Raw genomic sequence first — 25,635 nt, 5'->3', positions numbered from 1 at the left:
TGTGAGCTTGTAGATAGGTCCCCACTCGGTAGCTGGAAGGGCCCCATGCTGTAAAAGTTCAGGTCAACCATCACCTTGATGGTCACGACGAGCAGGTGTCCTCCCCCATATCCCACGGTGCCTGGTGTGCCATAATCCGGCAGATATATTGCACTGTCTCCCTAACCGGCTGGAGTCTTCAACAGCATGCCCGGTCCAGCAGGTGCTCAAATGACAGGCACTGCTGGTACACACAAGGGCTCATGTGGCATCTCCTTGGTACCTCCTTCTCCACAGCCTGTAGGGTATCCCGCTCTCCATCCTGGGCGATTGCTTCCTGTTCCTCTGCTGCACACTCTGCTGCTGCCCTCTCTGCTGCTGCAGCTTCCCCCTCCTTGAGCAGTGCCAGTTCATACAGCCACAAGGCATCACCCAGGACTGCGGTGACCAGCAGGAAGACCATAATTGCTTGTTGAATTCCAATATCCATTGTCTGATAGGAGCATGGTGCATGCCCCTGTGCCCAACCAGGTCCACAGGGCTACATGGTGGCCCCGGTGGACCCTGCAGACTCCAACCCCAAATGTCCCCCACATCCCCACACCCCTGGCCCTGGAGGTGGCTGGCACCATAGGGGCCTCTGACCCTGCTGCCTGTCCCTGATGCCAGGTGTACCATTGGCTGGCGCTGCCCTTGCCAATGGTATACCCTGCAGCCCGATCGGTGCCCCAATGGGGACTACTGTGGGCTTTGCCATTGGGTGGGCCACCCCCTGGCGTGTGGCGGCCGTGTGCGGGGGGATTGGTGGAGTTTGGGGCACCTATACGGACGTTGTGACTCTGCAGAATCAGGGGCCACATTGGGTGGCCAGTGGGGTGTGAGCAGGCCGTGGCAATGATGGTCCATGCCTGGACACCACCCCATCCTATGAGGGGTCACCTCGGCCACTCGGCCTATTCCCCATCACTTACCCACCCCCCGGCCCTGGCAGCACAGCAAGATGGCTGACTTGCAGGCCGTGGCAATGATGGTTCATGCCTGGACACCGCCACATCCTATGAGGGGTCCCCTCGGCCACTCGGCCCATTCCCTGTCACTTACCCTCCCCCGGCTCTGGCAGCACCTCCCCCCCCACACTCCGACCTGCTCAGTGTCTGGCCTGGCAGACCACAGCCACGCCTCTCTGTGTCCTCCCACCTCCCTCTCTCCCTCACCAGCCATGATTCGGGTTTGATGATTTTTAAAAGCAAAAGTGAACTCAAGTCGGGAACTCAGCTCATCGGAGGTGGAGAATAACAGAGGCCCTGGAGAATATGGGTCGGCCCGCTAATGACATGCAAATGCTATTTACTGTACATGTGTTTCAGACCGCGTTGACGCCACTGTCGAGGGGACGGAGAATTGCGATTTTGCGTTAAATGGGTATCCGTAGCGATTTTGCTGTCAGAACCTATTCTCTGCCCAATCGCGTTTTGCGATTTCGGCATCAGCCTACACAGAATCCAGCCCAGCGTCTTGGTTTAAGGTCTAGTCTGAAAGAGGAGAGAGTGAACAACACAGCATTCCTTCAGTTTTTGTTTATTCGTGCAATGGATGGTTACTTGCTGCACAGGTCACCCTTTATTGCTCCTGAGAAGTTGGTGTTGTGCTGCCTTCCTGAACTGCTGTAGTTTTTTATATTGACTATTGACAGAGACAGGAATACATCCAGCAATGATTGGTGTTAAAGGCCCTAAAATGCATTTTAGATTTAAATTCTATGAAGATGATTATCTCTCCCTGTCAGTTCCAAAGGTGTGGGTAAAATACATATGAAAGATTTGCATGTAACGTGATGCGTATAAGTATCAACAATTCAAATTTATTGAAAAAAAACGTTATTTGACGAGGTTCATACATTAGGATATGTGCCAGCTCTCTTAAAAATCCAACATGAGGATTCCTTTATGGCCTTTTCTCCATTCTTGTTACTGCAATTACATTAAAAGCACTCAGCTAATTTTATACATGGGGGGCACTACTAATTGTACTTTTCTATTGCAATGTTACACGAAGATTGTGTCATGAAATTCTACGGAGAATGTCTGTAAGCGAATGCTGCATGAAGCATTCATCCACCTCGATTGTGGTTCCTTCAACTTGTTCCTTGATTCCTGTGTCTCTTTTTTGTTTTCCCGCCTGCATCCGATCACGTGCTCTTCTTTCCCAAAGGCTAAGATGTGGAGCTTGTGTGATTGTGAACAGCAGAGGCAGAGATTATCATTCAATCTTTAACAGACTATTAAAACAAAATGGAAGATTGTTTTCTAAATGATACACTTTATTTCATTCTTGATTTCTATTTTATAACCACACACAAATCCTATTTAATCGCCCGTCAGCATCAATATCCCAAGTACATGCAGCATTATATCTATAGTTTTAGATGCACATTCATTTGCATCAATATCAAGCGACTACTCAATTAAAGGAACTGCCTCCAATTATATCCTTTCATTGTAATCTGACGATACTAATTAAAATATCCTTACAATAAATACAACCAGGATCTAAGCTAATTTAATTTTGATAAATATGCCATTTCCAAAGTTACAAAACATCGGCTTCCTCAACTTGCATGCGTGTTTTCAATTGCATTCAGCAATAATCTTTGATTATTGTGCGTGTGTAATTGTGTGTTACATCTCTTTTATATAGAAGATAAATGTTACCTCCTGATTACCTAAGACGAACCTGATGGGTTTTCACCAATTCATAGAATTTACAGTGCAGAAGGAGGTCATTCAGCCCAGTGAGTGTGCACGGGCTCTTGGAAAGAGTATCCCACCTAAGACGACACCTCCCTATCCCGTAAACCAGTAATCCCACCTTAATTAAGGGCAATTTAGCGTGGCCAATCCACCTAACCTGCACATCTTTGGATTGTGGGAGGAAACCCACACCGACACGGGGAGAACGTGCAGACTCGGCCCAGACAGCCACCCAAACCAGGAATCAAACCTGGGACCCTGGTGCTGTGAAGCAACGGTGCTAACCACTGTGCTACCATGTTGGCCGAAAGACATTTAAATAAAATATAGCCATGGTTATGCATCTGATTAGAAATTTTCAAAATAGCCCCAGTCACTTGGTATCCAATACTTGTGCACATGTAAATTAATCATATTCTAATTCTAAATAAAGACGGATGAAACCCGTGGGTGTCGCACAAAGCCACATGCATCAGACAATAGAACATAGAACAGTACAGCACAGAACAGGCCCTTCGGCCCTCAATGTTGTGCCGAGCCATGATCACCCTACTCAAACCCATGTATCCACCCTATACCCGTAACCCAACAACCCCCCCTCTTAACCTTACTTTTATTAGGACACTACAGGCAATTTACCATGGCCAATCCACCTAACCCGCACATCTTTGGACTGTGGGAGGAAACCGGAGCACCCGGAGGAAACCCACGCACACAGGGGGAGGACGTGCAGACTCCACACAGACAGTGACCCAGCCGGGAATCGAACCTGGGACCCTGGAGATGTGAAGCATTTATGCTAACCACCATGCTACCCTGCTGCCCGGTCTAACAATGTCTGGTTAGATGTCCTCTATGTGCGGTATTATATTTCATAGAATTTTCATAGAATTTACAGTGCAGAAGGAGGCCATTCGGCCCATCGTGGCGGCCCATCATATGCTCCGAGTTCTGCAGCAGTTGAAGATCTAAGCCTTTTCGGGGAGATCTAGGGGGAAATTAACGTTACATTCTGCTCCAGATCCTTATTCCGAGGCCCCGACTGCAATTCCTAATTTAGCCAGGACTAATCCGAGCTCAGTCACCTGATGCTCACGTCTTTCCAGGTAATTTGGAAGCAAGTTTAGGCAGAGGGAGAAGATGGTGAGCGTCCCAGCTCGACACCGTGCCTCGAGAAGGGAAGCAAAGAGGATAACTTGATACAAGTAACCACACAGAAATAGTTCACCTTCAGAAGAATACATGCGAAATTAAATACCTTTGCCAGATTATTAATCTCCCAGTTTTCGCACAGATTAACGCAATAATGGAAAGAGTACTCGAGGAAATTGGCTGCCGTGTAACGAATTATTCAACCATGCATAAAAATCTTGTAAAATCGAATGAAGGATTAATATTTATATAACACATTTCACAGCCACTGGAAGTTCAAAGAGTACTGAAAGAAAACATAGTGCGTTCCTAAGAGCAAATAATACCAACCGAAACGAAAACTGAATCGGTTTCACTGAAGCAATGGAGAGTTAAACACTGATCAGGTCAGCGGCCAGCTCTCCGACGCTCAGCTCTGACAATGTCCCATGGGATCTTTGCGACCACCGTACAGAACAGAGGTGGGTCAGTTTAAGGTGCCGAAAAGAGCTCCAACTTCGAGCAGTGCTGCGCTGAAATATTAGACCGGGTTTTGTGCTCAAGTATCTCAAGTGAAAGTTTGAAAGCAGAACCTTTTTAATGAAAGGATCGAACATGAAGTCAATGCTTAAACTGACGTTCGTGGCGGCCATGGAGTGAGTGGTCGCACATTTGGTGGCTCTCGGCCGAAGTATTTGAGTGCAGAGGTGCAAGAGTGCCTGTGGAAAGTTTCACTCCTCGGGTGTGGCTAGCGGTGGATCCATGGACTAGGAGTGGGGCAAGAAGGAGCAGGAGAGCCTTCGTGGTGCATCACAGGATAAGATGGCTGAGCGCAAGGGGTCTTCCCTGCCACCCAGTGGTCAACGAAGCAGCTTGTGGAGTTTCTAAATGCAAAGTTCTGCCAGCAGATGAAAGAGGCATTGGAAGCCCTGGCTAAGGTGGTGGAGCTGATTAAGTCGGGTATCAACAGAGTGAAGCAGAGGCTGGAGTCCCAGAGCCAGGCGTGGAGAAGGTGGTGGAGGATAACAAGGAGCAGCTCGCCTTGTTAATAGTCAAGGTGGAGGTGATGCGGGAGACCCAAAAGAGCTGCAGGAGGAAGTGGAGGATCTGGAGAATCGTTCCAGAAGACAAAATCTGAGGATCAAGGGGATGCCCGAAGGCATCAAAGATGCTGAGGCCGGTACACACGTGGCCAAAATGTTGGAGAAGCTGATGAGGGAGGGAGCCTTTAACCAGCCCTGAAGGTTGACCTCACGCACAGTGCACTGACGAGTAGACCGCAGGCGAGTGAACGCCAAGGGCTATGGTGGTGCGGTTGCATCGTTTTCTGGATAAGCAGAGAATTGTCCAATGGGCCAGACAGACTAGGAAGTGCATCTGGGATGGGAACGAGTTGCAGGTGTACCAGGACCTGGGAGCAGAACTGGTGAAGAGGACAGCTGGATTTTATTGGGTCATGGCTGTGCTATTTAAAAAGGAGTACTATACACAGTCTGCCTCTTTCCAGAAGAGAGAGTACTATTTTGGCAGATCAGAAGAGGTGATGGAGTTCATGAGGGACAATGGTCTGGGAGGAGAGTGAGGACATTGAACTTTGGAGGAGTTTGTGTGTGTGTTTATTCCCTGAAAACTTTTTCCTTTAAAGAGTTTTTGATGGTGGGTTTCTGAAGGGCACATTTTTCATGGGGGAGCATCAAGGGTGAGTGCACCTTTTGTTGCTCTTTAGGGGGCATGGTTAGTGGGAGGGAGGGGAGTTGTGGGTGGCAGGGAAGTTGGAGGACTTGCGCTTGGGCCACCATGCCAGCTGGACGGGCTAGTTAAAGGGAGTGAAGTGGGGGTTGTCAGGATGTAGATACAGTGGAGGTGGGATGGGACTGATATTTTGCTTAAGGGTGGGGGAAGGTGTTTTGACAAGTGTATGGTCAAGTTGGCACAGCTGGAAAAGGATTGATAATGGTGGACATCCAAGGGTGGGCCTGGAGCATCATGTGACACGGCCTGGGGGCTGGCCCAAAAAGGGATATGGCTGATTAGCTGGGGAGGGGGGCGGGGAGAGGCCGACCAGGCTGGTCACATGCAACTTGAAGGGGCTGAATGGGCTGCTCAAATGGTCACGTGTGTTCACGCACCTGAGGAGGCTGAAGCGGATGTGACCTTTTTGCGGGGAATGCAGTTAAACATAGGGGACAAGACAAGGTTGAGCAATAGATGGTGGGGCATGTGTTCCACTCGGGATTGGATATGAAGACGAGGGGGGTGGCAGTTTTGGTTAATAGGCAGGTGGTGTTCTAGGTGGAGAATATTGTGGCAGACTCTGTGGGCGAGTTTCGTGATGGTGACGGGGAAGCTGGAGGGTTGCAGGTGGTCCTGGCAAACATTTATGCCCTGAATTGGGATGATGTAGATTTTATGAGGCGGGTGTTAGGGAAGATTCCAGACTTGGACTCATACCAGTTGATCATAGGGGGATGCGGTTTTTATACGATTATAGAACCACGCATGGACTGGTCGAGTCAAGGTCGGTGAAGGTTTTGGCAGTGGCGAAGGAGCTGAAGGGTTTCATGGAGCACATTGGGGGTGGTGGAAGTGGACCCATGGAAGTTCAGGAGACTGAGGATGAATAAATGTTCATACTTCTCCCATGTGTACCTGGTGTACACCCTGATTGACTTTTTGTGCTTGATAAGGTGTTGCTGGTGGGGGTGGTTGACTCAGAATATTTGGTCTCTGTTCGTGATCTCTGACCACGTGCCACTCTGGATGGATTTGCGAGTGGATGGGAGCGGATCACTCACAGTGGATGCTGGATGTGGAGCCGTTGGTGGATAAGGAGGTGTTGAGTTAAATGACGCAGGGGTGATCACAGCCACCATGTTGTGGGAGGTGGTCAAGGCGGCAATGAGGGGGGAGTTAATTTCAATTCGGGTGCAGAGGGAGGAAGCAGAGTGGGCTGAGGTGCCAAGGCTGGTTGATGAGATCCTGAGGGTGGATAGGATGTATTCGGAGACCCCAGAAGCAGGACTGTTGAAGGACAGGCAGAGGCTGCAGATGCAGTCTGGACTGGTTTCTATGGGGAAGGCAGTGGGGCAGCTACAGAGGGCCAGAGGGGCAGTGTACAAGTACAGGGAGAAGGCGAGCAAGATGTTGGACCACCAGTTGAGGAAGCAAGAGGCGGCGAGGGAGATTGACGGAGTAAAGGAAGATAAGGGCAAGGTGGTACATAAAAAGCAAGTGGGTAGCCTGGGAAAGGGTGAGCCCACTGAAGGACAAGCGAGGGAATCTATGTGTGGAGCCAGAGTAAATGGGTGGGGTACTAGATGAATACTTTGCATCAGTATTCACCAAAGAGAAGGAATTGGTGGATGCTGAGTCTGGAGAAGAGTGTGTAGATAGCCTGGGTCACATTGAGATCCAAAAAGACGAGGTGTTGGGCGTCTTGTAAAATATTAAGGTAGATAAGTCCCCAGGGCCTGATGGGATCTATCCCAGAATACTGAAGGAGGCTAGAGAGGAAATTGCTGAGGCCTTGACAGAAATCTTTGGATCCTCACTGTCTTCAGGTGATGTCCCAGAGGACTGGACAATAGCCAATGTTGTTCCTTTGTTTAAGAAGGGTAGCAAGGATAATCCAGGGAACTACAGGCAGGTGAGCCTTACGTCAGTGGTAGGGAAATTATTGGAGAGAATCTTCGAGACAGGATTTACTCCCATTTGGAAGCAAATGGACATATTAGCAAGAGGCAGCACGGTTTTGTGAAGGGGAGGTTGTGTCTCACTAACTTGACAGCGTTTTTCGAGCAGGTCACAAAGATGATTGGTGCAGATAGGGCAGTGGACGTTGTCTATATGGACTTCAGTAAAGCCTTTGACAAGGTCACTCATGGCAGATTGGTACAAAAGGTGAAGTCACACGGGATCAGGGGTGAGCTGGCAAGGTGGATACAGAACTGGCTAGGTCATAGAAGGTAGAGAGTCGCAATGGAAGGGTGCTTTTCTGATTGGAGGGCTGTGACTAGCAGTGTTCCGCAGGGATCACTGCTGGAACCTTTGCTGTTCGTCGTATATATAAATGATTTGGAGGAAAATGTAACTGGTCTCATTAGTAAGTTTGCAGACGACACAAAGGTTGGTGGAATTGTGGATAGCGATGAGGACTGTCAGAGGATACAGCAGGATTTAGATCGTTTGGAGACTTGGGCGGAGAGATGGCAGATGGAGTTTAATCCGGACAAATGTGAGGTAATGCATTTTGGAAGGTCTAATGCAGGTAGGGAATATGCAGTGAATGGTAGAACCCTCAAGAGTATTGACAGTCAGAGAGATCTAGGTATACAGGTCCACAGGTCACTGAAAGGGGCAACACAGATGGAGAAGGTAGTCAAGAAGGCATACAGCATGCTTGCGTTCATTGGCCGGGGCATTGAGTATAAAAATTGGCAAGTCATGTTGCTGCTGTATAGAACCTTAGTTAGGCCACGCTTGGAGTATCGTGTTCAATTCTGCTCATCACACTACCAGAATGATGTGGAGGCTTTAGAGAGGATGCAGAAGAGATTTACCAGGATGTTGTGCCTGGTATGAAGGGCATTAGCTATGAGGAGAGGTTGAATAAATTTGGTTTGTTCTCACTGGAACATCAGAGGTTGAGGGGCGACCTGATGGAGGTCTACAAAATTATGAGTGGCATAGACAGAGTGGATAGTCAGAGGTCTTTTCCCCGGGTAGAGGGGTTAATTACTAGGGGGCATAAGTTGAAGATGCGAGGGGCAAGGTTTGGAGGAGATGTACGAGGCAAGTTTTTTACACAGAGGATAGTGGGTGCCTGGAACTCGCTGTCAGAGGAGGTGGTGGAAGCAGGGGCAATAGTGATATTTAAGGAACATTTTGACAAATACATAAATACGGATCCCGGAAGTGTAGAAGATTTTAGTTGAGATGGACAGCATGGTCGGCACACGCTTGGAGGGTTGTAGGGCCAGTTCCTTTGCTGTATTTTTCTTTGTTCTTTGTTTGTAGTGTTGGACACGGAGGGGGTTAATGGCATCTTTGAGACATTTTACGAGTCAGCACTGGCCGGGTTTTGTGGGGGGGGGGGGGGGGGGCATGCAGCGGTTTTTGGATGGGCTGGAATTTCCCAAGGTACAGGAGAGGTTGGTTCAGGGATTGGGAGCCCCAGTTGGGTTGAGGGAGGTGATGGACAGTACAGGGGCAATGCAGGCAGTGATCTGCAGTGGGGTTTTATAGAAAGCTTCGGGGAGAACTGGGGTCTTTGCTGGTGAGGGCATATAATGAGCCAAAGGAGAGGGGGGAACTCCCCCTATATTGTCACAGGCTTCCATCTCCATGACATTGGAAAATGACAAGGATCCAGAGCAGTGTGGGTCGTACCACCCACTTTTGTTACTGAACATGGACACCAAGCTGTTAGTACAGGTGCTGGCCTCGTGAATCGAGGATTGCATCCCAACATGATGGGAGAGGAACAAAGGGTGAAAGGGAAGCAGTTGGCGGCAAATGTGAGGAGGCTTTTCAATGTAATTATGATTGTTATCAGAGGGACTTCCGGTGGCGGCGATGACGTAGGAAGCCGCACATTTGGGAGCTCCCGATTCAAACGGACTTTTCGGCTCTTTTTAGAGCCCAAAACGGAATTTTTTTCGATGTCTCCCGGTGGGAGCAGGTGTGCTGATTGACTTTCTCCGCATTTCATGACTTGAACTGGGAGTGGAAAGGGGGAAAAAACAGCAGCAGCTCCCCAGAAAAAACGGGGGAAGGATTCCAAGATGGTGGCCGGCGGAGCACCAGAGGAGTGGAAGCAGTGGGCCCTAGATCAGCAAGCTGCTCTCCTGCGCTGTTTTGCAGATTTCAAGGCTGAGGTGCTGAGCTCTCTGCAGGAAATGAATAAAAAGCTCTTGGAGATTCAGATGACCCAGGGTGCTGCCATCCAGGCGCTGCAGGCGCAGGCCACTGAATGAGAGGAGGAGGCCATGGTCCTCATGCGTAAGGTGGAGGGGCACGAGGCACTCCACAAGAAGTGGCAAGACCGCTTTGAGGAGCTTGATCACCACATGAGGTGGAAAAATCTGAGGGTCTAGGGCCTTGCGGAGGGGCTGGAGGGGTCGGATCTGACAACCTACGTGGCCACGATGCTGAACTCGCTAGTGGGGGCAGGATCTTTCCATCTGCCCCTGGAGCTGGAGGGAGCCCACAGGGTACTGGCCAGGAGGCCTAAGGAGAATGAACCCCTGCGTGCGGTGCTGGTGAGGTTCCACCGGTTCAGTGATCGGGAGTGTGTGCTGCGCTGGGCCAAGAAGGTGAAGAGCAGCAACTGGGAGAATGGGGTAGTACGGATCTACCAGGATTGGAGTGCGGAGGTGGCTAAGCGGCGGTCCAGGTTTAATCGGACGAAAGAGGTGCTCTACAAGAAGAAGATAAAGTTTGGAATGCTGCAGCCTGCGCGCCTGTGGGTAATTTATTTGGACCGACATTAGAACATAGAACAGTACAGCACAGAACAGGCCCTTCGGCCCTCAATGTTGTGCCGAGCCATGATCACCCTACTCAAACCCACATATCCACCCTATACCCGTAACCCAACAACCCCTCCCTCCTCCTCCCCCTTAACCTTACATTTATTAGGACACTACGGGCAATTTAGCATGGCCAATCCACCTAACCCGCACATCTTTGGACTGTGGGAGGAAACCGGAGCACCCGGAGGAAACCCACGCACACAGGGGGAGGACGTGCAGACTCCACACAGACAGTGACCCAGCCGGGAATCGAACCTGGGACCCTGGAGCTGTGAAGCATTTATGCTAACCACCATGCTACCCTGCTGCCCCTTTATTATTTGATTATTATTATTTTGATTCCCCGGAGGAGGCGTGGGCCTTCGTGTGGACGGAGAAACTGGACTCGAACTAGGGGTTGGGAGTTGCGGGGTCGGTTGTAATGCTTTATTGTTGGTTTCTGCTGTTGCTGTGTTCTCTTTTTCTGTATTTTTGTACTTTTGATATGGTTATTTATTGGGGTGTTGTTGTGTTTTTTTTGTTGTGGGGCATTGTTTGAGTTTTGTATCTTGCGGGGAGGGTTGGGGGGGTTTGTTGTATTCTATATCGGGTTGGGGGTATGGAGTGGGGCTGGTATTTGGGAGCTGCGTCAGAAGGGTGTGGTGGGGCAGTGCGAAAGCGCGGGCTTTCCTCTGGATTCCCGTGTTGCGGGGCTGGGGGGTGGAGATGATGACGGGGGGGCGGGGCCTGGAGGATGGACAGGATGGGGGATGATCCCACTTTGGGAGGGGTCGGGTTTTTGGCGGGAGTTTCCGCGGTCAGCAGAAGCTAGCTGACCCATGGAAGTACAATGGAGGACGGTTCGCGGCTAGGAGGGCTCCTAGCCTGGGGGGAAGGGGAATACCGGGTTGCTGCTGGCAGGGTCAGGAAGGAACTGGTGTGGGCCGGGGGGGGGGGGGACAGAGGTGAGGTGTTGTCGCTTTGGGGACTGGGTCGGGCGGGGTGTGCTGGCGTGGGGCAGGCAGTCGACGGGCTATGGCTAGTCGACGGGGGAGGGGTGCGGGACGCCCTCTGATCCGGTTGGTCACCTGGAATGCGAGAAGATTGAATGGGCCGGTGAAGCGGTCGAGGGTACTTGCTCATCTGAGTGGGCTAAAGGCAGATGTGGCAATGCTTCAGGAGACCCACCTGAAGGTGGTGGACCAAGTCCGTCTGAGGAAGGGTTGGGTGGGGCAGGTTTTCCACTCTGGGTTGGATGTGAAGAACCGGGGAGTGGCGATTCTGGTGGGGAAAAATGTGTTGTTTGAGGCATCTGAGGTGGTGGCGGATAAGGGGGGTAGGTATGTTATGGTTAGGGGCAGGCTACAGGGAGAGAAGGTGGTACTTGCTAGTGTGTATGCCCCAAATTGGGACGATGTGGGCTTTATGAGGCGTATGCTGGGACGGGTCTAGAGGTGGGAGGTCTGATTATGGGGGGGACTTCAATACGGTGTTGTATCCTTCACTGGATCGGTCCAGTTCAAGGACAGGTAGGAGGCCGGCGGCGGCCATGGTACTAAGAGGGTTTATGGACCAGATGGGAGGGGTGGATCCATGGAGGTTTGTGAGGCCGAGGGCACGGGAGTACTCTTTCTTCTCCCACGTACATAGGGTTTATTCTCGGATAGACTTCTTCGTGGTGAGTAGGGGACTAATTCCGAGAGTGGAGAAGGCTGAATATTCGGCCATTGCAATCTCCGACCACGCTCCGCATTGGATGGAGTTGGAGATGGGGGAGGTGCGGGACCAGCGCCCATTGTGGCGGTTGGATGTGGGGTTGTTGGCGGAGGAGGAGGTGTGTAGGAGGGTCCGGGCAAGTATTGAGGGGTACCTCAAGGTGAATGATATGGGGGAGGTCCAGGTGGGGATGGTCTGGGAAGCCCTGAAGGCAGTGATTCGTGGGGAGCTGATATCCATCCGGGCACACAGGGAGAGGAGCGAGAGGAGTGAGAGGGATAGGCTGGTGGGGAAGATGCTGGAGGTAGATAGGAGGTACGCGGAGGCACCATAGGAGGGACTGTTGGGGGAGAGGCGCAGCCTACAGGCTAAATTTGATTTGCTGACCACTATGAAGGCGGAGGCACAGTGGAGGAAGGCACAAGGGGCAGTGTATGAACATGGTGAAAAGGCGAGCAGGATGCTGGCTCATCAGCTCTGCAAGCGGGATGCGGCTAAGGAAATTGCTGGAGTGAGAGACAAGAGTGGGAATGTGGTGCGGAACGGGGTAGAGGTGAATGAGGTCTTCAAGGACTTTTACGGGGAACTGTACCGGTCGGAGCCAACGGTGGAGAGGAGGGGAATGGAGATGTTTCTCGACGGGCTATCTTTCCCGACGGTGCAGGAGGAGCAGGTGGAGGGGTTGGGGGCGCCGATTGAGCTGGAGGAGCTAGTTAAGGGGATCGGGCAGATGCAGTCAGGGAAGGCACTGGGGCCGAATGGGTTCCCGGTGGAATTTTATAAAAAGTGTGTGGACCTAATGGGCCCCTTGCTGGTGCGGACACTTAATGAAGCATGGGAAGGGGGGACGATATCGCGGGCGCTGATTTCGTTAATTTTAAAGAGGGACAAGGACCCCCAGCGGTGTGGTTCATACAGGCCCATATCTCTCCTTAATGTAGATGCCAAGGTGCTGGCAAAAATCCTGGCCACCAGGATAGAGGACTGTGTGCCAGGGGTTGTACACGAGGATCAGACAGGTTTTGTAAAGGGAAGGCAGCTGAACACGAATGTGCGGAGATTGTTGAATGTCATTATGATGCCGGCGATTGAGGGGGAGGCTGAGATAGTGGTGGCGCTGGATGCGGAGAAGGCCTTCGATAGAGTGGAGTGGGGGTGCTTATGGGAGGTTTGGATTTAGTGAAGGGTTTATTAGATGGGTGAGGCTGCTATATGAGGCCCCGATGGCGTGTGTGGCCACGAATGGGAGGAGGTCGGAGTACCTCCGGCTTTACCAGGCAGGGTTGCCCCCTGTCCCTCTTGTTGTTTGCATTGGCAATCGAGCCATTGGCGATGGCGTTGAGGGATTCAAGGAGGTGGAGAGGTTTGGTGCAAGGTGGGGAGGAACATAGGGTGTCATTGTATGCCGATGACCTGTTACTGTATGTGGCGGACCCGGTGGGAGGAATGCCGGGGGTGATGGAGCTGCTAGCTGAGTTTGGGACCTTTTCAGGCTATAAACTAAATCTAGGCAAGAGTGAGGTATTTGTGGTGCACCCTGGAGACCAGGGGTAAGGAATTGGTAGGCTCCCGCTTAGGAGGGCATGGGAGAGTTTTAGGTACCTGGGGGTGCAGGTGGCCAGGGACTGGGGAACTCTTCACAAGCATGATTTCACCAGGCTTGTGGATCAGGTGGAGGAGGAGTTCAAGAGGTGGGACATGCTGCCGTTGTCGTTGGCGGGGAGGGTGCAGTCCGTCAAAATGACGGTGCTTCTGAGGTTCTTGTTCCTCTTTCAGTACCTGCCCATCTTCATCCCCAGGGCCTTCTTTAGGAGGGTGACTAGCAGTATTTTGAGCTTTGTGTGGGCACATGGGACTCCGAGAGTGAAGAGGGTTTTCCTGGAGCGAGGGAGGGATAGAGGCGGGCTGGCGCTGCCCAACCTTTTGGGGTACTATTGGGCGGCCAATGTGTCAATGGTGTGTAAATGGGTGATGGGGGGGGGGGGGGCGGCGTGCAAAAGAGTGGAGATGGCGTCATGTAGAGGTGCGAGCCTGGGTACCTTGGCAACGGCGCCGTTGCCGCTCTCTCCTAAGAGGTATACCACGAGCCCGGTGGTGGCGGAGACCCTAAGAATCTGGGGACAGTGGAGATGGCATAGGGGGGAAACAGGGGGCTCGATGGTGGCTCCATTAGGTGGAATTCATCGGTTCATCCCGGGGAACACTGATGGGGGATTTAGGGGGTGGCAAAGGGTGGGCATCAGTGAATTGAGGGACCTGTTTATTGGCGGGGGGTTTGCGGGCCTGGGGGAACTGGAAGATAAATTTGGGCTCCCCCAAGGGAACATGTTCAGATACTTGCAGGTAAAGGCGTTTGCTAGGCGACAGGTAGAGGAGTTCCCTTTGCTGCCCTCACGGGGGGCGATGGACAGAGTGCTTTTGGGGGTGTGGGTCGGAGAGGGGAAGGTGTCTGACATTTATAAGGTGATGGAGGAGGTGGAGGAGTCGTCAGTGGAGGAGCTGAAGGCTAAATGGGAGGGGGAACTTGGGGAGCAGATAGAGGACGGGACTTGGGCGGATGCCTTGGAGAGAGTCAACTCCTCCTCTTTATGTGCGAGGCTTAGTCTCATCCAATTCAAGGTGCTGCACCGGGCCCACATGTCCGGGACTAGGATGAGTAGGTTCTTTGGGGGTGAGGACAGGTGCACCAGGTGTTCGGGGAGTCCAGCGAATCATTCCCATATGTTCTGGGCATGCCCAGCACTGGAAGAATTCTGGAAGGGGGTGGCGGGGACGGTGTCGTGGGTGGTTGGGTCCAGGGTCAAACCAGGGTGGGGACTCGCGATTTTTGGAGTTGCGGTGGAGCCGGGAGTGCAGGAGGCGAAAGAGGCCGGTGTCCTGGCCTTTGCGTCCCTAGTAGCCTAGCGGAGGATCTTGATGCAGTGGAAAGATGCGAGGCACCCAAGTGTGGAGACCTGGATCAGTGACATGGCGGGATTTCTAAAATTGGAGAGGGTCAAATTTGCCCTGAGAGGATCAATACAAAGGTTCTATGAACGGTGGCAGCCTTTTCTGGACTTCCTGGTTCAAAGATAGGTATCTTGGTCAATAGCAGCAGCAACCCCAGGGGGGTGGGGGGGGGGGGGGGGGGGTGTTCCTTATTGTAGTTTCTATTTTTTTTCTATGGTTATGTAACCTAACATTGTGTTAATTTAAGTTGTTAATATGTTGTGTTCATTGAGGAGGGGCGAGTGTTTATGATTGCTATCATTATTGTTATTGTTGGTATTTTATTCGATGTTGCTGTATAAATACAAAGTTTTTCAATAAATATTATCTTTTTAAAAATGATTGTTATCAGAGAGGCAGGAGGTGGAGGTAGTGATGGTGATGGATGTGAAGAAGGCATTTGATTGAGTTGAGGTGTTGAGGTGGTTTGGGTTTGGCAGGGGTTTGTGACTTGGTCCGGTTGCTATACAGGCACTGGTCACAAATGAGCTGATGAACCTCGTGGCTTTGGGATACTTTGGACTGCAACGGGGGATGAGGCAGGGGTGTCTGCTCTTCCCATTGTTCTTTGCTTTTGTGATAGAGCCACTGGCAATGATGCTTAGGACATCAAGGGACATGGGAGGGATTGTGTGGGGAGATATCAAGCACAGGGTCTCGCTGTATGCGGACGACCTGCTGTTATATATCTCAGTGTAGAAGGGAATTTAGTGTGCGCAATAGTTGCCCGCTTCAGGGCATTCATTAATATCTAGTTGCTTGACTATATTTTATAAGAAAAGGCACTTGCTAAAAGCATGATGGGATACTTGACTATATTTTTATCTTCTTCTGTACAAACTCTTGGAAGGTCGAATAGTGTAAACAAATACGACAGCTGCGCTATTTTTCTGCTGACAATCTGCTTTGAAATTGTTTTAGCCACAGACAGAAAACATACTAAGATAACTTGTCCTGAACATTCCCAAGGCTTGTGTTGTGTAAACATGGCTGTTGAAGCCTGTTTTTTGTCCTTGAGGTTGTTTATTTCCTGGTATAAATATATGCTCTTAATATTGTAAGTTAGGGTATTTGGAGTGGCCTTCTGACAACTATGACCCCTCCATGATTCGTGTCCAAATAAATGACCTGAAATGAAGCTCAAAGCATCTGACTATCTTATTTCCACGACACTCAGACCCACTGGGCAATATCGGGGAGATCATGGGGATTTTGGAGGAATTTGGCCGGTTCTCCGGATAAAAGTTGAATATTGCAAAGAGTGACTGTTCTGGATTGAGACAAGCGGTCATGAGAGGAGGTTAGGGGAGCTACTGTTCAAGGTGGTGGGGTGGGTTTTATGTACTTGAGCATCCAGGTAACGCAGGGTTGGACGCAGCTGCACAAGTTGAACCTGACTTGGTTGGTAAAGCAGATGAAGGGAGACTTTAACAGGTGGGATGTGCTGCAATTGTCGCTGGTGGGACGGGTGCAGACAGATGAAATTATGGTGTTACAAAGGTTCATGTTTCAGAACCTTGTAAAGAGAAAGGTGGCCTCTTTTCCTGGGCTGCCACCCCAGGCGTTGCAGGATAAGGTACTGTCGAGGGATGAGATAGGGGAGGGGAAGGTATCTGAGGTCTACAAGGAGTTGATGGACTGGGAGGGGGCCCTGATGAGGGATAGAAATTGCAAGTGAGAGGAGCAGCTGGGAGGGCAGGTGGAGGCTGGGACGTGGGCTGTGGCCTATGGAGGTTGAATGAGTCCTCGTCGTGTGTGAAGCTAAGCCTCATTCAGTTTAAAGTAGTCCATAGGGCACATAGGACAGTAGCAAGGATGAGTAGGTTTTTTGAGGGGGTAGAGGTTAGGTGTGGGCAGGGGCGTGGAGAGTCCTGCAAATCATGTCCATTTGTTTTGGGCATGTCCAAAGCTGAAGGAGTCCTTGCAGGGATTTACGGATGTAATAGAACATAGAACATAGAACATTACAGCACAGAACAGGCCCTTCGGCCCTCGATGTTGTGCCGAGCAATGATCACCCTACTCAAACCCACGTATCCACCCTATACCCGTAACCCAACAACCCCCCCTTAATCTTACTTTTTTTTAGGACACTACGGGCAATTTAGCATGGCCAATCCACCTAACCCGCACATCTTTGGACTGTGGGAGGAAACCGGAGCACCCGGAGGAAACCCACGCACACACGGGGAGGACGTGCAGACTCCGCACAGACAGTGACCCAGCCGGGAACCGAACCTGGGACCCTGGAGCTGTGAAGCATTTATGCTAACCACCATGCTACCGATACTGGGGTGAAGGTGGCCACAAGTCCAGATGTGGTGATATTCTTGGGTGTCAGAAGACCCAGGACTCCAGGGGGTGAGAGAGGCCGATGTTTTGGCCTTTGCCTCCCTGGTAGCCTGGAGATGGACCTTGCTCGGGTGGCGCCACTCAGAGCTGCCGAAAGCGGGGATGTGAGTGAGTGACCTGGCTGAATTGCTGAGGATGGAGAGGGTCACGTTCACCTTGAGGGGGTCGGTCGATGGGTTCACGCAGACGTGATTTATTGATTTATTTAAGGAGCTTTGAGGAATCAGCAAAGGGGCCTGATGGAGGTGGGGGGGGGGGGGGGGGGGGGGGGGGGGGGTAACGGGATTAAAATGGGGAAGGTAGGATGGCAGAAGGGGGCGATCGTGGGGGAATGGAGTGGAGTGGGTGTTGGTTGTTTATAATGCTGTATGGTTGTTCTTCTGCTTTTGTTTATTTTTATGAAAATACCTTGAATAAAATATTTTTTAAAAACTAAACGGTGTTTATTACTTGGCTTATTCTGCACGAAACTGAACTAAATATCGAAACTTATGTTATTTTTAATTTTTTTTACATTTAAAGTGCCCACATTTTTCCAAAAGAGGGGCAATTTATCATGGCCATTCCACCTACCCTGCACATATTTAGGGTTGTTGGAGTGAGACCTACGCAGGCACGGGGAGGAAACATATATCATGAAAAATTAAAACTGAAAATGCGGCAGATACTCGGCATATCAGGCTACACGCGGGGAAAAGGAAATGCTAACGTTTCATGTCTGTGACTTTTCCTTAACACAAAACATGAAAATTGTGTTAAAAGTGTCCATCTTCTACGTTGTCAGTTATTTGACAGCAGAATTTAGTATCATTCATCGTTCATCTTAAATTAGGTGAGCTCGATGGACAAAAGCACATTTTCCATGACCAGCCCACCAATGCTATCTGTGTATAGACTTTGTATGTGGTTTATTGAATTAAAATGACGTCCTCTCACCTTCAGTTGAACATATCTTACATGGTCCACAATTATGCCCAGCAATCCAAGAATGATCAGAAAACCCAGAACAAGCCGTGGAATCACAATGTTGCGGAAACTGTGATCTACAATACCGGATTAAAAGATACGCATCAATAGGTATTATCGGACGGAAGCAAATACCATTGCCTTTGGTACACTGAAATGGATCCACAATATTGTTAATCTAAACTTCGGGACCAATATTAAATTTCCAACGTTGGATTAACTCATGATAATAACCTCAAACTATACTCGGCAAAATGAGCACCATGTGAGTTGTACCATGGTGTGTTCCATTTCCGAGGCAGCCTGTTGTTTGGTGACAGCGCCAACTTGTCGGCCATTGGCTTATTTTCTATTCCGAAGTTTGGTTCCATAATGAATATAGGATAACGATGTCCATTTTAGGATAGAATTGATATACTCTGTTCTCTCCGGTAGTTTTATTAGCAATAGTGATAATTAAATCCTGAACAAATATCTTTCAAATATTTTTGGCTGGGTAGAAGAAAGCAGAAGTGGATTTTATAACAATAACATGGGACACTACAAGTCGGACACCCAACACCGCCCTCAGCGATCAAATCACACTCGATTTAGCTGACTCCCCGCACTGAGAAGTACATAAGGACGACACATATGCTTTAAGGTTCTTGATTTTCACTCTGGGAGCTCGGGTCGGCTCCCATCATGGCAGACAGGCTCTCCCTGACACAGGGACCAAATGTCAAATTCTCGCTACTTCCGGGGCAATTCGTTAATGTACACTCACAGTGCAAATAACTGTAAAATACAATTGTTTATTGGAGCAAAGGGTCCATAGCTGCAGTTACCACCCTTGTTCATTTGGAAACAACTCTTCATAAATCAGCAATGAGCAAAAACTTGAAGAGAGAAGGAATTCAGTGAATGAAGTAAACCCAGGTCAAATGTTTTCAAAGTTTAATTGATGGATTAAAAAAAACCAGATTATTAATGCTAAAAGGAATCTGGATGATGGAAGTAACGCCCTTGGAAAATGTTGCCTAAAGTTCCACACATAATATGTCCCAAATAAAAGTGACGACTAAAACTGATCAATTTTATGTATAAGTTAATTTCATTTGACAATTGGAGGACGAATGAGCTTTCAGTATTGAACAATTCCCACATCAACCTCCGGTTTCAGATCTATTCAGGGAGAAAGTCTCGCTTCCCCAGCTACAAACCATCTTGATTGTTTAATTGATTCCCATTGACCTGACGTTGTGAGTAAATACGATCTACATTCTCCCTGTATATCCGAGTTTGAACAGCTGTTCTAATACATGTCTAATAAATAACTACAGTTTGCAGCATTTCCCGCGCTCCCCTCTGTAAATGTTTCCAATCTTACCTTGAATGACGGTGTAGCTGACACTGGCGGGGCCCTTAAGGGAGATATGAGATACCAGACAGGTATAAACTACTCCATTCAGTACAGGCCTTGCATCTGCCAAAGAGCTGGAAACCTCAAAAAGACCCTCCGTTGTCTCGCTTTTCACAGTTTCTATTCCGGTCAGAATTTCCACACCATCTCTTTGCCAGGAGATTCTGAAATCCTCCGGGTAAAAGGCAGCCGTTTGACACTCGAATTTCAGAGAAATCGCTGAATTCTCTTCAATCGGAACCATTTTCAGGGGAGTTGGAGGAACTTTAATAAGAGGTGAAAAACATTTTTGAGTTGAAAGGAGCATATTCTCAGTTGTGTAACCTTGTTCTTACAGTCATAATGCGATAATAGTTACCCGTTATATTTAAACTTTGGGTTTATACTTATTGTATACAATGTTATGGGGCGCTCGGTAAAATTACCAGCTGTTTCGTGAGCAAGAGGATCAATCTCGCCAATTGGTAATAACCAGGGAAGACTGTGTCACTGCTCAGAATTAAAATACCAGATTCTTGCGCGGGAATATGTTTGGCATCAGCGACCTCGAGTGATATTCCTGTCTGGATATGTCAGGAAGAGAGGAGGGGCAGCACGGTAGCATTGTGGGTAGCACAATCGCTTCACAGCTCCAGCTTCGGTCACTACCTGTGCGGAGTCTTCACATCCTCCCCGTGGGTTTCCTCCAGGTGCTCCGGTTTCCTCCCACAGTCCAAAGATGTACAGGTTAGGTGGATTGGCCATGATAAAGTGCCCTTAGTGTCCAAAATTGCCCTTAGTGTTGGGTGGGGTTACTGGGTTATGGGGATAGGGTGGAGGTGTTAACCTTGGGCAGGGGGCTCTTTCCAGGAGCCGGTGCAGACTCGATGGGCCGAATGGCCTCCTTCTGCACTGTAAATTCTATGATTCTATGACACAGGGAGAAGGTGCAGACTCAGCACAGACAGTGACCCAAGCGAGAATCGACCCTGGCTTCTACCGTGCTTTGTGGTTTTTTATAAAAAAATATTTTTATTAACATTTTTACAAAATATAAATATCACCACAATATTAACGAAACAACCGCGCTAAACACCCAAGAACAGCACCCCCCCCCCCCCCCCCCACTTCAAAAGCACTGGAAACAAAAGAAAAAACAAAAGAACACCCAAACAACAAAAGGAAAGAGATAACACCCGGTAGAGATCAGGTATAATCTAAATGAATGGCAGAGCCGGCTCTGCCATTCATTTAGATTATACCTGATCTCTACCTTAACTCGATTCTATTTCCCACAAACCCATGCACACAGTTCTCCCTCCCACCGAACCAAGCCCCCTCCCTCCCCACCCCGCCGTTGCTGCTGCTGCCGGCCTATTTCCTACCGTGAATAATCATAATCTTCCTTAGTGTGTCAGAACACTGCAAATGTGTTGCACGGCAGGAAAGCTTTTACTTTTCTAATTATAATATCGCTATATAGATCACAACACCCATTCAGATTGCCCAAACGGAATAGGAAATACTAACCCAGGGTTCAATTCCAGGGATAAAAACAGAAAATGCTGGACTAACTCGGCAGGTCTGACTGAGTTTTCATTTCAGATTTCCAGAATCCGCAGTATTTTGTTTTGTTTTGAGTGGCTAATTTCAGGGGATTGTCCTTCTGTGATTTTATTCGGTCTGTTAAACGCATTTTGTCTGGAGAATACTCTGCCTCGAGCAATCCAATTTGACTATTTTCTGACGAGAACCGCTCTAACTGTCCGTCCATTCCATCTACAATCGCCTTTCAGATCGAAGTGAAGTCCCTTCTGAGGTTTGCATTGTTTTATTTACTATAATTAAGCTGTTTAATATATTTTATTCAGAATTTTACATTTCCTACTCTAGTAAAAGCAAATTATTAAATTAGAGACATTGGTAACTGTCAAACTTATGTTGGTCTTTATTCCCGGGAAAACCTCAGAATTCCTCCATTCTTTCCCCATGGATCTTTCGTTATAATGCAAAATGCGACTGAACCCCCCCCCCCCCCCCCCCCGCAGAAATAAGCCAGTGTTCTCTCTGTCACCTGTCCTAACCTTCCTCCGAAAATGGGGAGTGTATATGAAAATCATGAATTACAAAAATGGAGCCAGAGGATGGGCGGCACGGTAGCACAGTGGTTAGCACTGTTGCTTCACAATGCCTGGAACCCGGGTTCGATTCCCGGTTTGGGTTAGTCTCTGTGCGGAGTCTGCACGGTCTCCCGGTGTCTGGGTGTGTTCCCTCCGGGTGCTCCCACTATTCAAAAACGGACGCTTATTAGGTGAATTGGACATTTTGAATGTTCTCTCTCTGTACCCGAACAGGCGCCGCAATGTGGCGAGTAGAGGATTTTTACAGTAACATCATTGCAGTGTTAATGTAAGCCTACTTCTGACACACTAAGGAAGATTATGATTATCAAAATATTCGGTGATATCCAACCTTCACTTTAGCAGTTGTGAGTTAATCAGGGAAGGTCCGATTGGCGTGCCCCAGAGGTTGGGCAGTACGGTAGCATAAGTGGATAGCAGTGTGGCTTCACAGCACCAGGGTCCCAGATTCGATTCCCCGCTGGGTCACTGTGCGGAATCTGCACGTTCTCCCCTATCTGTGTGGGTTTCCCCAGGGTGCTCCGGTTTCCTCCCACAGTCTAAAGACGTGCAGGTTAGGTGGATTGGACATGGTAAATTGCCCTTAGTGACTAAAAATAAAGGTTAGGAGGGGTTATTGGGTTATGGGGATAGGGTGGAAGTGAGGCCTTAAATGGGTTGGTGCAGACTCGATGGGCCGAATGGCCTCCTTCTGCACTCTATGTTCAAACATGGGTATTGGACACCTTAACCGTCCTGCGAGCTCTAGGATAGGGATAGGATACAGCATTGAGGGCAGGATCAACATCTTCGCTCTGACTGGGTTGCAGGCTCCCTTTGTGGAAAGAGCTTGAATTTCAAACACGTTCTTAATGGACACAATTAAGAAATAAACTCGGCCGACATAGGAACATGGGCCCATTCTGTCCCTCTAGCCGGCTCTGCCATTCATTTAGATTATACCTGAGCTCTACCTTAACTCGATTCTATTTCCCTGATACCCATACCTAGCAAAGATTTAGCCATCTCAATTTCGGACATTGCGGTATAGAAAGTGTTACATCGGCAAGTTCGCGCATTGGATTGACGGAAACATTGTCTGGGTTGTGGAATATTCGTCGCTGTGCCAGGAGGTTTGATCCGAGGTTATAAAAAAGGCATTTAATGGGACTTCGGCGAAGATTTGTGATAAGTTTACCAGGGTTAAGGGGCCTGTGTTCCGTGGGAGACTTGAGATGTTACGTTTGTTCTCTGAGAGCCCAGAAGGTTAAGATGAGGCTAGACAGCGACATTGAGAGTTATGGACAGTTTTGATAAAGTAAATAAGGAGAAACTCTTCTCAGTGACGAGTGTCGGTAACCGGAAGATACAGATTTAAGGTGATTGGCAAAAGAACCCAAGGCTTTTGACCTTTGGTTGGAAGTTGGTTACAGGCTAGCCGTTGTTCTTGTTGACATCTTGTTCAGTTTAAATGGACGGCGATAAGGAGCAGGAATCCCGATTGATATTCGCCTCCTGATTCACATCAACTAACTCGATTTGGAAACGGTGAAAAGCAATAAACCGAATACCGCGAATGACCTGTCTTACTTTAATGGGAATTTCCTTTCTCTCTGCAATCACCACAATGGGGGTTCATTACTCCTCCCATTTCTATCTGCAGGAATCACCCAGCACACCCGGAATCTTCCTTCCTTGTTGAGGTGAATTAAATGATCTTTGATGTTTTGTAAATGACGACCTGGGAGGTGTTCCAGTTGCTCCCATTGTTGAATTGTGGCACAGGTATTTTAGCGAGAAGGAAGCAGACCATCTCATCCCATTACAACATAAACGCAAAATACTGCAGATGCTGCAAATGTGAAATCCGAACTGGAAATGCTGGGACTATTCAGCAGGTCAGGCAACATCTGTGCAGAGAAACTGAGTTAATGTTTCAGATCGATTCTGATCATTGACATGAAAGGTTAATTTTGTTTCTCTCCACAGAGGCTCCCTCAGTATTTCCAAAACGTTCTATTTTTATTTGGTCTGATTCCATTGCTTCATTTCAAAACTAAGATGCCTGTTGTGCACCGAGGTCAATGGCAGACAATCCGGTGTTGTGTGAAATAAATTCGCTACAACCAGGTTTTCCTCCAGCATTAAAAAGAACAAATTACATATATGGCACAGAGCTGAAATCCTCCCGCTTCCAATAACACCTACCGTACACAGTGAGCTGGGTGCCCGTTCCAGTTACATTAGATTTTTCCCGATAGTTTACTTTGCAATAATAAACTCCGGAATCTGCAAACGTCACATTCAAGAATTGCAACGAACCACTTCCCTTGTTCACATCAAATCGCTTTCTGCTGTCTGGTTCGAGAAATGATGGCTTTTCGCGTCTCCACCAGCGAACATCGGGCAGATCTTCATCTAGGGGAAATGCACAGTGCATGGAAGCATTCTCACCTCTGTTCACCTTCAAGTATTTAGGCAACTGAACCACTTCGCGAAAGGTTACTCCAGCGGCTATCAGAAAATTAACAAAGAGGGCGATACAATAGATAAAGCAAACTAACTGAGACAAGTAAATTATAAAAACCATTAAGAGACACCAGCTACCGATTTACTGAAGTATAGTATCTAATTTTACAATGAGTAACGGATGTAGAATCTTTTAAATTAGGACCTGCTATTGTGAAACCTGCAGCATCTAGTTGCTAAAGATACCTGTCCAAACAATGCCCAGAAGAGCCATGCACTGAACTGTAATCTGCATCGACATATTGCAAATATCACATTAGTTGGCTGCTTGCTGGAAATGAGAACGATATTCACAACGGTTTAGGTAAATTATAGATTTCCTGGGTAAGTTTATGAAACGTGTGAACAGGACATGAGAAGTCACATGACTAAAACAGCGTATTGGGTGAGTTTAGACTTGTGTTTGTGTCGGGAAGTAGAACTGACGTACTAACTGCTGCTCAAACGCTGTCACTTGAAGAGCCATGGTTTTTCAACCGCTTCCGGCACAATTGGTTCCAATAGTTTTTTATTGTCAGCACCAGACATTTGATCTTTCATTAAATCCTGAAATTAACAATTCGGGTCTCAGGTGGTCTTCCAGCACGCCATCTAAGTCATTCTACTTCATGCAGGAGAATAAGGTGTGCACATATTTATTCCTTAGTACTTAGAATCGAGTGCAATCGAGACCTCACCCAGCCTCCAGCCAGCGGGCTGGTAGGAGAAATCACTGTAATGACAATGAGGATTAACAATGCTGCTCATCTCACTAATTTTAATTTCAGTGCTGTTGAGGCTAATTTTATTTTCACAGAGCCAGAGATGACATTCTAGTCCTGTATCTACCGGTTTCACTGTTACTGCTATTAGTCCAGCAGACCTGACATGCAACGAGAGATATTTAATAATGGGAAAAATAACGCGGATATCCTGAAATAAAAACAGAAAGTGCTGGAAAAACACAGCAGGTCCGGCAGCATCTGCAGAGAGAGAAGCAGATTCACTGTTTGGAGCCGAATATAACTTCTTCTGAAGGAAGTAATTTTCGAGGAGTTGGATGATATCCGCTGATGGAACTGCGAGGAGTAGCAAACTAAATCCCATTCTCCTCGAGCTGGTTGCGAAGAGAAGGGAGATTTCATTGAAAGCAGGGCTGGTTATTCACGGCACTCAGTTTATTGCAAGGAATTTCGACTGGAAAATTAATGGTCATTTTTAATTTTAAGGAA

At 48.6% G+C, this 25,635-nt stretch overlaps 1 protein-coding gene across 4 annotated transcripts; it reads right to left on the bottom strand.

Annotated features, from left to right (window-relative positions):
- Window positions 1-1,818: 1,818 nt before the first annotated feature.
- LOC119970983 (HLA class II histocompatibility antigen, DO beta chain-like) lies at window positions 1,819-24,739 on the bottom strand. 4 transcript variants are annotated; one of them, XM_038806097.1, is made up of 5 exons: window positions 24,611-24,739; window positions 24,104-24,409; window positions 19,764-20,060; window positions 18,365-18,471; window positions 1,819-2,257 (listed from the first exon to the last, which is right to left on the bottom strand). In XM_038806097.1, exons 1-5 carry the CDS (start codon window positions 24,663-24,665, stop codon window positions 2,243-2,245), a joined length of 780 nt encoding a protein of 259 aa, XP_038662025.1. In that variant the 5' UTR covers window positions 24,666-24,739; the 3' UTR covers window positions 1,819-2,242. The 4 variants fall into 4 exon arrangements, with proteins under 4 accessions (XP_038662025.1, XP_038662027.1, XP_038662026.1 ...); XM_038806099.1 differs by having other exon boundaries at window positions 24,350-24,409; window positions 24,611-24,658; XM_038806098.1 differs by having other exon boundaries at window positions 24,570-24,643.
- Between the last annotated feature and the right edge of the window lie 896 nt (window positions 24,740-25,635).

Source organism: Scyliorhinus canicula, chromosome 9 (genome assembly GCF_902713615.1).
Source record: "Scyliorhinus canicula chromosome 9, sScyCan1.1, whole genome shotgun sequence".
NCBI lineage: Eukaryota > Metazoa > Chordata > Chondrichthyes > Carcharhiniformes > Scyliorhinidae > Scyliorhinus > Scyliorhinus canicula.
This window is presented reverse-complemented; position numbering and strand designations above follow the sequence as displayed.

Bases quoted from the DNA above. Each gene is read 5' to 3' on its own strand.
- LOC119970983 (XM_038806096.1), bottom strand. From the start codon at position 24,485: ATGGTTTTTATAATTTACTTGTCTCAGTTAGTTTGCTTTATCTATTGT. The intron at 20,061-24,103 runs GTAGGTGTTATT...CTCTTATTAAAG, and splicing joins CACCCAGCTCACTGTGTACG to TTCCTCCAACTCCCCTGAAA. The intron at 18,472-19,763 runs GTAAGATTGGAA...CCGGTATTGTAG, and splicing joins CAGCTACACCGTCATTCAAG to ATCACAGTTTCCGCAACATT.